General features: G+C 47.3%; 3 protein-coding genes across 3 annotated transcripts; 2 read left to right on the top strand and 1 right to left on the bottom strand.

The window, feature by feature from the left end:
• The first annotated feature begins 43 nt into the window (after nt 1–43).
• LOC136195499 (emopamil-binding protein-like) lies at nt 44–874 on the top strand. Its single transcript, XM_065984824.1, has 4 exons — nt 44–223; nt 317–386; nt 450–588; nt 643–874. The coding sequence occupies exons 1-4, from the start codon at nt 44–46 to the stop codon at nt 872–874; spliced, it is 621 nt and encodes a 206-aa protein (XP_065840896.1).
• An 11-nt stretch (nt 875–885) lies between these two features.
• Nucleotides 886–3,526, top strand: LOC136195521 (negative elongation factor D-like). Its single transcript, XM_065984852.1, has 14 exons — nt 886–1,056; nt 1,106–1,269; nt 1,323–1,542; nt 1,600–1,707; nt 1,771–1,923; nt 1,980–2,110; nt 2,185–2,305; nt 2,361–2,427; nt 2,483–2,595; nt 2,647–2,786; nt 2,842–2,956; nt 3,004–3,099; nt 3,148–3,288; nt 3,340–3,526. Exons 1-14 carry the CDS (start codon nt 895–897, stop codon nt 3,484–3,486), a joined length of 1,878 nt encoding a protein of 625 aa, XP_065840924.1. The 5' UTR covers nt 886–894; the 3' UTR covers nt 3,487–3,526.
• A 265-nt stretch (nt 3,527–3,791) lies between these two features.
• On the bottom strand, nt 3,792–8,822 carry LOC136195254 (C-Jun-amino-terminal kinase-interacting protein 4-like). The gene is made up of 22 exons (XM_065984550.1): nt 8,421–8,822; nt 8,328–8,369; nt 8,162–8,277; nt 7,937–8,110; nt 7,685–7,879; nt 7,455–7,575; nt 7,331–7,401; nt 7,192–7,280; nt 6,713–7,125; nt 6,603–6,660; nt 6,488–6,544; nt 6,363–6,437; nt 6,167–6,310; nt 6,057–6,119; nt 5,923–5,997; nt 5,829–5,878; nt 5,584–5,780; nt 5,249–5,535; nt 5,118–5,198; nt 4,849–5,071; nt 4,621–4,792; nt 3,792–4,466 (listed from the first exon to the last, which is right to left on the bottom strand). Exons 4-22 carry the CDS (start codon nt 8,069–8,071, stop codon nt 3,901–3,903), a joined length of 3,072 nt encoding a protein of 1,023 aa, XP_065840622.1. The 5' UTR covers nt 8,072–8,110; nt 8,162–8,277; nt 8,328–8,369; nt 8,421–8,822; the 3' UTR covers nt 3,792–3,900.
• Between the last annotated feature and the right edge of the window lie 440 nt (nt 8,823–9,262).

Below are 9,262 nucleotides of genomic sequence, written 5' to 3' on the forward strand. Positions count from 1 at the left end.
TATCAACGGTGAAAAACAACTTTTTGATCTCCCGCGTCGGGCCATGGAACTGCCAATCGATTTCGGCGTCTACAATCGCGCTGCATATGCGCTTATTCTTAGCGCCTTTCAGGGTCTCATCGCGCTCGTCGTCGGCTTAGCGTTGGGGCGACGTCTCAAGTCACGTGCCGATCGCTGGATCATTGTCTGGCTCATCTACAACGGAATAGTGCACTTGACTCTCGTACGAACGCTTTCGCTTTTGCCATCGTCGGCTTGCCGGCGATGACGTCACGCGAGGGGAGGAACATAGTTTTTAATTTTTAGTTTTTAATAGGAAGCCGCGTTCGTCTACCATTCGATTGGAACGACCGTTGCCAAGTCGTCCGGTCCTCTGGCTGAAATTTGTAAGTCAATTACACGAAAAACAAATAAATAAATAATCACCTCCTAACCACGCCCTAACTCAGGGAAAGAATATGGATTAGCTGATTCGCGTTGGGCTCATGCCGATATAACTGTGGTCACACTGGAAGTGCTCACTGTTGTTTTCTGCGGTCCTTTATGTCCTGTATTGATCTATGCGATTCTGAAGGACAAGCCATATAGGTACTGTAGGAGATTTGAACTGCGTTTTCACTCGGCACTATATTACATTTTTAGGCATTATCTCCAAATTGTTTTGTGTGTTTGTGAGTTGTATGGCGGTTGGATGACGTTTGGTCCGGAGTGGCTGACGGGAAGTCCAAATCTGGACACGTCCAAACCGTTGTTTTTATGGGTTTATCTCGTCTTTTTCAACATGCTGTGGGCCGTGATGGACGTGCTTTTGCTCGTTCAATCGTGGCTCGAAACAGCAACGGGAAAACACGATAAAAAGAAGAAGCGATCATAGAAAAAATCCGAACGATTAAGATGACAAGCGTTTTTCGTAGCTTCTGCTTTTCACCCTTGTTCGTACCAGTACTGTACTACCTTTTTCTTACGCAGCACGTGTCAGGACCACGTGACGACGCGCAGTCATCCGGCTTCATGATGGACCGTTCTCCCACTTCGGACGACGAAATGGACCCCGCAGTAAGGCGTCCGGATGCCGCGCACATCCCCTAATTCTCTACTCGACTAGATGGGAGATTTTGACGCGCAATACGCAATCGAGGACGAAGAAAACGAAGACGATGAAGAGGAAAGCGTCGTGGAATCGGCCGAACGAGTGCGCAGCCGATGTCTCAACGCGTTCTCGGAGAAGGACGCCATAATGGAACCGTCCGTGTTCGCCGTGCTTCGACAGTAAGCGCGTAAAAGAAGGAGGGGCCCCCCCTTTTACTCCCTTTTCCTTCTAGCTACTTCCAAAGCGACGGCAAGCCCGAAGAAGTCGTCCAACGGCTCTCCGAGAGCTACGTCGGCTTCGCGCAGGCGACGAACGTTCTCGTGAGCTGGCTCGGCGCATCGGGCGTCGGTTCCGACGAAATCGACGTCATCGTGTACGGGCACTTGAAGGAGCTCGTGCGAAAGCACTTCGATCCGCGCAAAGCCGATTCGATTTTCATCGATTCGGGAGCGGTGAGAAAAGAAGAGAATATTTTGAAATTTTTTTGACGTCATCTTTTGCCTGCGTAGACGCCCACGTGGCTGGAAAAAATGATAGCGCATCAGACGTGGCGTGAATTATTTTACGAGCTCGCCGAACAGTATCCCGAATGTGTCCTATTAAATTTTGCCATCAAGGTATGATAAGAGAAATCGAGTATTTATATTATTATAAAGGGGGCGGGGTCTACTGTGTTGTAGCTGATATCTGATGCGGGATATCAGTCCGAAATAACGAGCGGTGCAACGGCTTCGCATCAAATCGACGTCTTTACGCGACTTCTTAAAACGTCTATAGCGAAGTTTCTCGAAGGCGGCGAGAGCGTCATAGAAAGCCACATTGCCGAATTTTCAGTAATAATGATGAAATAATTAATTAATGAATTTCTCATGCGTAATTTTCTCTCTAGAAAGTCGTTTTCTATTCCCAGCACACGCTGCTCTATACCGAAGCCGTTCTGCACGCGTTTGCGTCGGAGCCGACGCCGCACAAGCTTCCCACGTTGCGACGGCTCATTCAAGAGCTCCAGCTCCAAGACAAGTGAGAGCGTGACGTCACGCTACCTCTCCTTTGTGACGTCACGCTACCTCTCCTTTGTGACGTCATTTCTCTAGATCAACGGGTGCAATGAAGATAGGCATGTTCATGGACGAGTCTTATCGATTTCCGCGCGTTCTCGCGATTCTTTTGTCCATCTTGAGTCGCAATTCGTTGACTCCTGGCGATATTGTAGTCGTGAGTTCGCCATGGCGACGATTTGACCCGGATAAATATTTTCTTTTTTCTTTAGTTGCATGAAATCTTCTCGAAACCCGACCCGCCTCCAGTTGAAATTATTCGAATACCACGCCTCTTTGGTAAGAGCCGAGTCTCCGACCGCTTTTACAATTATCCAGGGTTTTTTTTGTGAAGACTTGCTTGTGAACGGCCTATTCAAGCCGAACACAAGCGTTAGACCGCAATTCATTTCTAAGTATGCGTACTTGCTTGCCTATATGTCAAGTGTGCAAGAAACTTGGGAGGAAGTGAGTGGGACTGGAGCACCCCCGTAAACGTAATATTTCTAAATAATTTAGGGTGGGCGGGTCTCCATTGATAGCGAAGAGATGCAGCCAACTTTGGCTGCAATTAGTAGAGCTCAGATTCTCTGCCAACAATCCAGTCACTCGCCGAGTGATTTATTATCAGAATTAGCTGAATTTTATGAATTATTAACGTACGCGTGTGCAGCGGGAAAAGAAGTCTTAGATTTTATGATAATGAATATGCAGATATCCGTCGGTGTCGATGGGCGTATTGCGTTGGGTTCAAGGCATCGTTGCTGATCCGAATTGTTTTAATTTGACGACGGAGACGACGCCAGTTCAACTGGTCATTCTTGACGAGGTAAAATATATAGCAATGTCATGTGATCTTATATCTATTTATTATAGATTTGCAGTCTGCATCCTCTTCAGCGTAATCGCGTCCTCTCCCTTTTGATATCTGTCTTTGAAGTCAATTATCCTGACCTAGAAGTCTTGTTACAGGTATAATGAAGTAGGATTTTTTTCTCTAACGCGCGCACTCTTTTCTAGCTGCGGCTCAAAAAAATAATAATGGATCGAATTGTGCACGTTTTTTCGTGTGGCCACATCCGGCCTGTGCTGTCGTTCATTCAACAGTGCCTCACGTCCAAGTCAACTGACTTGTCCCTCATTCGTCACTTTGTTGTTGAGGTTGGTTCAATTTGTAACTAGATGCTTTTATTACTATCGTCTGCATTCAAGGTGCTGCAGATTTTGAAGGCACCGTATTCGGCTGAATTGATGAACCTTTTCATGCCTATCGTTTCAGATGAAGATGTGACCAAACCCTTAGAGAAAATGCCTGAAATTGCTAACTTACTAGTTCAACTAAAACAGGCTTTTACGTGATTATTTTACATAGCTAATAAATTATTGATTCATCGCAAAATACGTAGTATTATACATCCGGGATATTAGCTTAAAAAGTGCCCGTATATTATAGGGTAACCGGCTTTTTGGCCAAAAACGACGAAAAGCCGTTTACCCTACAATATACGGGCATTTCCGTCTAGTTAATAACATAATATTAAGAGCAAAACGCTGGCAGCGAAAAAAACGTTTGCGCTGAGGCCCGTATGTCCGGGTAGGGTAAACGGTTTTCTCTTGTTTTTTCTTCAAAAGCCGTTTACCCTACCCGGGCCTAGGGGTGCAGATCTTCTAAAAAAAGTAGCCTTTATTAGATTACATCAGAGATTACATATACGCGTAACCAAGCGCGTGAAGCCCCAGCAAAAATATAAAAAAAATTGAATGTGCGTTCCTCTAAATCGACACCGACTTCGTAGAGATGAGCCAAGCGCAAACATGTACACGATTCAACGACGTCCCCCCCGGCGTACTGGGAGGCGACGGCAGTGGCGAACCACCGGCTGCGATAGCGGGAGCAGCGACGGCGGCTGCATTCCCGCTCGCCAGCGTGCCGTCTTTCGCCCGGAAGTCGACGAATCCTTCGCCGACGCTAATCACGATTGTTTCTCGAGTGTCGACGAAGATATAGTCGTCGTCTTCGCCGCCGCCGCCTCCGCCGTCGAGGGCGGGGGATGCGGATTCTACGACGGCTGGAGTGACGATGAGACCGGCGACGCCGAGAGTGTGACCGTGTAGAAAAACGCGCACGTCGTTTTCGAAGCAGCACGGAAGGTTCGAGGCGAGAATCGGCGTTCGCAAGTCGCCGGCGCGCTCGAGAAGATGAAGCTGACGTTTCTGATCGAGCGTCAGCGGGACGGAGAGTATGACGCCCGTGCTCGTGCCGGCCCACAGGGCGCCGTGAGCGAGAAGCAGAGACGTCACTTTGAGGGATGAAGGTCTCGTAGTAGGAGCAGGAACGCCTGGAGAAAAAGAGAAAAATCTCAATCTATCCCCCTCCTCTCCTAAGAGTTCAAAGGCCCCATAAATCCTCTCTGTTATGACAGTCTATGGGCCCATTTGGGAACAGTCATACGTGTATAAAACATCCCTTTCTCTAATCTATGCCTCGCTTACCTAATAGTCTTTGGACTCGCGATGAGAGATTGAGATTTTGTACGTGTTCGAGAGTTTGTGTGTGGAAGAGACGGAGGCTCGAGCTCGATTTGAAGGCAATCCAAACGCCGTCGCCCATGGAGACCATGTGCGAAACGACGACGTCGACGTCATCGTGCGCCTTGAAGGCTTTCTGCAAAAAAACAGAGAAAAACGTCACTCTTTCTTTAAAAAAAAGACGCGTCATACGTCGACTTTCGTTGATTTCCAATTGAGAGTGTATACTTCATTGGCCACGGATATCCAGACGTCGTCTTCATTGACTCGTGTTATTGCTCCAATGGGTTTATCCGGTTCGTCACCAACTTGTATCTTCTTTGAGTTGTCCCAGTCCCATGATCCGCCTGGGGCTCGGCTGAATACGTGGACAACAGCTGTCGAGAGGCCAACAAATACTTTGTTATTTTTATACCTAGAAAAGAGACTAATTCAATTGATAATTCTCTTATTTTTGTTACAAAAAGTGCAGTGGAGTGGACGACAACTTGATCACGTTCACCCATTGGCTGTGATCCCCAATGGTCGGATAAACATAAATGCTAATAAATGAAAAATCAATAAAAAAATAATGATTTTTTTCGTTTTATACCAGCCCGATTGCGTTCCCAGCCACACTGTAGCGCATCGCTTCGTCGTCGCCGCCTTTTTTCCGGTTGTCGACGCCGGAATCGATATTCCCGAGACGAGAGAAGAATTCGCCACGGAAAAACGCTCCACGTCATCGCTCGACGGATTATTGCCATTGAGAATGACCACGTGACCTGTACCATTCGCGTAGATGCAAACCCAAATTTGAGCGTCTGTCGACGGAACGGCGACGGGCTCGATCGACGGATTGCTCCACGCGCACGAATTAATCGCAATCGCACACGTGACCTTAAGAAAATAATTTTTATTGATTATTTTTTCCGCGCTTCTCTGTACCTTGGAATTCGTTTCCTGCTTCGGAAGCGGCCCATAGTCGACGAACGATGGAATCGGTTGCGAAAAACTCGCCCAAGGGCTGACAGGAAGCGGAAGTCGACGACTTCCGGTTGTTGAGTTTGTATCGAGCGGCACGACTCCGGAACGGAACTCGCGTCCAGGTAGCGACCACCCGTACGCTTGAACGCATCCCTCCTCTAAAAAACTCATCGGAAAAAAAAAGGAGATTATATTTTGAAATATACCTGAATCGACGGCGGTGTTTCCTTCGTCGCTGGAGCGCAAGTAGGCGTAACTAAGAGCGAGAGTTAAGCACGAGATTCAAGTCAAAGAGCTCACATTTCCGAATCGATTAAATCCGTGCAAGCCTCTTGTTGCGGCGATTTTTTCTTCGGTCCAAAAAGCGACTGAAAACTGAGAGAGAAAACGGATTGATTAGTTAAAAATATTTAAATCTATACGTATATTATTACAATCCGCGGACTCCGGTTGATTCTCCTTTGGGTCTGTTTCCGATTAGCGGCATTTCTTCGGTCCTAAACGTACGTATGAGTCTCTTGAACGATTTTTTTGTTCGTCTTACTTGAGCCGATCTTCCATGTCGAGACAACGCGTCTTGTAGAAGTCGCGTTGTTCCAAAATTTTCGCCATTTCTAGGCGCGTGTAGCGTTTTTCGTCGGGGCCAATTGGCTCCTTTTCTCGCTTCTCCTCGAGCAATTGTTTCAACCTGAGACATCGATATATAAAGAAATGTATAGAGAATAGATTTTTTTTCCGACTTTTTGACTTCTTCCTTGAGGGAAGTCGTTTCCGTGTGACTCATTTTTAATTTTTCGTTCAAATTGGTTCTTTCGCTAAAGGACATTGCCCTATTAATGAATTATTAATCCGGTGATTAACATACCAGTTCAGCTCTTCCACTTGACTTAGGAGATCGTCGCGTTGACTTGACAACTGATTTCTAAAAATTAAAAAAAGTCAAAAATAAACGCGAGAGCTTCCCTTCCAATAAAACAAACCGTTCATCAAACAGCTCTTTCTTTTCGCTGAGAATCTTCCGAATTTCCTGATCATATTCTAAGAGAGAAAAAAAGAGATATTGTGCACGAATTATAGAGTGAGCTCTTACTGGCCATTTCGGGCGCTTCGTCGAGTTCAAAGGCTTCGTCTCCCAGCTCAGATTGCAGCGATTCTTCATTGATTTCATTTATAATATCTGGTTGGGTCTTTTGTCTCTCCTCCTCTTCCTGCGCGTACATCTCCTCGTCTTTTTGATCCACTATCGTCAGATCGACGTCAGGGAGAGCGATCGCTTCCCTGATAACCGTCTCCTTGACAACCACCACGGCCGCTTCTTCCTCCTCCTTTTCCTTCGACGTTTCTTCTTCTTCTTTGATGTTGCCAGGCAAACTGATTCCTTCCCCTTGCTCTTGCGCAGCTAATTCGCTTCGCTCCTCTTCCGCCACGTCAGCAGCGACGGACTGACGTATCTTGAGAGGGCTTCCGGATATCGATCTCACCTCCGACTCTGAGCCAGCACGCCTTGATTGAGAGATAAATACAAAAGATAAATAGGCTTTGGTATATATACAAAAGGAGTCTCGTCACCTCGTCATGTCCACGGAGGCTGATCGAAAACTGCGACCTAACGATCGACCAGTCGACTGCCAAGCGAGAACGGCGTGCTGGCGGACGGTCTAAAAAATTCACATCATAAAATAAGAAAATATTTGTTATGGATATATACTTTTGTGTGTTTTTCCTGAAGTGCGTTGTAGGACTGTTGCAAGTTGTCCAACTTGATTTCCAATTTATCAGCTAGAAGCGCGAACAAACCTATTTGAGAAGATAAGCTAATTTATTTCTCTCACCTCGATCTCGCTGTATGTTGCAGCGAGTGCGAAATTGAGATCGATCGCTACTCAGTGCAAGCGCCTCCTCCTTCAGGTCATATATCTGCGCATTCAGCTCGTCTTCGACAGCGATAGCGCGCTTTAAAATAACAAAATTAATCAATCAATTAAATAGACGCCAGTACATTGATCTAATTCTATATTATAATGCATGGATGTTCTCCTGAGACTTCTACGGGTGTGTTTACCTTTTCGGCGTCGATTCGCTTCTGTTTTTCGGCGCTGTACTGCTTGGAAAGCTGCTCTTGATCGCTGGTCAGTTCCTGTAGCGCGATCACGTGCTCCTTCGCGTCGTGCATCGTCGAATTGAGCATTTCGAGCGTTTCCACGACGAGCGGTATCAATTGCTGCACGGGATCGCGTCCAAACTCTTCCATCAGGTACTAGAAAGAGAATTAGGAGCTCTCCGTGTGCGCGCGGTTCGCCGCGCTTTTTATTACTTGGAGTTTCGTGCGTAATGCCGAGGCGAGACGCGACACGCGGTCGTTCATTGCCGCTAGATTGCCGTCCGAGCGTCGAAGGCCGTCCGGTTGGTCTTCACCACCGGCGTACGTAAGTTCGTAGCCGTTGGACATTGAGGTATCCGGGCGTTTTCTCCTCTCTCTCTCCGCCCCCTTGACGACTCAAGTTTTTATTTGCTTTTTAATTAAGCTAGTGCAGTGTACTCGAACCACTGGCGTAAAGCGTCGCTGAGCGTTCTAGGAAGGTCACTGATGTCCTTCAATAGTATGTAAAACGGAAATGGAAATTCGTCCATATAGGACAACATTCGAGGAACAGCCTGATACATAGTCTATTAGACACTTGTACTGCAGTACGACACCCACTTACTTTGTCATCAAAAACTGGAACCACGATATCGAGAACCGAATCCTAAATTTTTCAAATATATTAATTAATTAATTAGTCTACGAAATTTGCTACAGTGTGAAGGCGAGAGACGCTCTTTTTCGATCTTTTTCTCCCAACTGTCGTCTCGTCTTCGTCCCAGTGTAGCAAATTGACATTACGATTTAGCGCGCGAGCGTTAGGAAACCTCAAAGGGGGCCCCTCTTCGCTCTACTTTCTTTTGGACGCTAGTTTAGTTCTCCTTAGATGTTGTAGCTCCAACGCCATTCGATGGATCGATCGAGTGCGTTTTCTTCGAACATCGCTGTCATTTGATCGTTCGTCGTCGATTTTCCGTCGCGAAAGGACTTTGTTCGTGATCCTTGTCCATTTTCGCTGTGTTCAAACCGATCTGCGCGCGACGAAACCGAGCAGAAGCCTTCCCACGGTTCGCCGTTCGCCACGAGGTCGTCGTCGCCATCTTGATATAGGTGTGAGGATCGCGCATGGTTTGCGTAACGCAGGTGTTATTTTGCATCAGCTGCGCTTCCAAAAATAAATTTGCTGACCGAGCATTTTTAGCACCTCAATGACGTTACCGTGTTTCGTACCAATCAGAGCCCTACTTGAGCCCCACGTGACTCCGAGGGACCAATGAGCGCGCTGGGCGGGGCTACGCTGTTCAAAAGCGACGCGCACACCGATTTTCCTTCAGTTGCGGCTGAGGGTGGATGCGTCGCGGTTCGCTGCGTCTCTTCCTTGATCGGACCGGCAGGGGGAAGACATAAGGCAAGTTCTGGGTTGTTGTTTCAGCGTGGCCCACGGATAATCCGTGCCGGAACCCGTAGGCAGGGCGATGGGGGGCTTCGGCCTCGGTTTACGCACTGGGCGGAAAGGTCGCCGATGTCTTATTGTTGCCGAACAAGTACGGCCCGCGC

This window comes from Oscarella lobularis, chromosome 14 (assembly GCF_947507565.1).
Source record: "Oscarella lobularis chromosome 14, ooOscLobu1.1, whole genome shotgun sequence".
Classification (NCBI taxonomy): domain Eukaryota; kingdom Metazoa; phylum Porifera; class Homoscleromorpha; order Homosclerophorida; family Oscarellidae; genus Oscarella; species Oscarella lobularis.

Coding starts and splice junctions, on each gene's coding strand:
- LOC136195499 (XM_065984824.1), top strand. CDS start 44: ATGGAACTGCCAATCGATTTCGGCGTCTACAATCGCGCTGCATATGCG. Junction 224..316: donor GAATAGTGCACTTGACTCTC/GTACGAACGCTT, acceptor AGTTTTTAATAG/GAAGCCGCGTTCGTCTACCA. Junction 589..642: donor CTGAAGGACAAGCCATATAG/GTACTGTAGGAG, acceptor TTACATTTTTAG/GCATTATCTCCAAATTGTTT.
- LOC136195521 (XM_065984852.1), top strand. CDS start 895: ATGACAAGCGTTTTTCGTAGCTTCTGCTTTTCACCCTTGTTCGTACCA. Junction 1,270..1,322: donor GTGTTCGCCGTGCTTCGACA/GTAAGCGCGTAA, acceptor TTTTCCTTCTAG/CTACTTCCAAAGCGACGGCA. Junction 1,924..1,979: donor GCCACATTGCCGAATTTTCA/GTAATAATGATG, acceptor TTTTCTCTCTAG/AAAGTCGTTTTCTATTCCCA.
- LOC136195254 (XM_065984550.1), bottom strand. CDS start 8,071: ATGTCCAACGGCTACGAACTTACGTACGCCGGTGGTGAAGACCAACCG. Junction 6,438..6,487: donor CAAGTGGAAGAGCTGAACTG/GTATGTTAATCA, acceptor AATGTCCTTTAG/CGAAAGAACCAATTTGAACG. Junction 6,311..6,362: donor CTCAAGGAAGAAGTCAAAAA/GTCGGAAAAAAA, acceptor TCGATGTCTCAG/GTTGAAACAATTGCTCGAGG.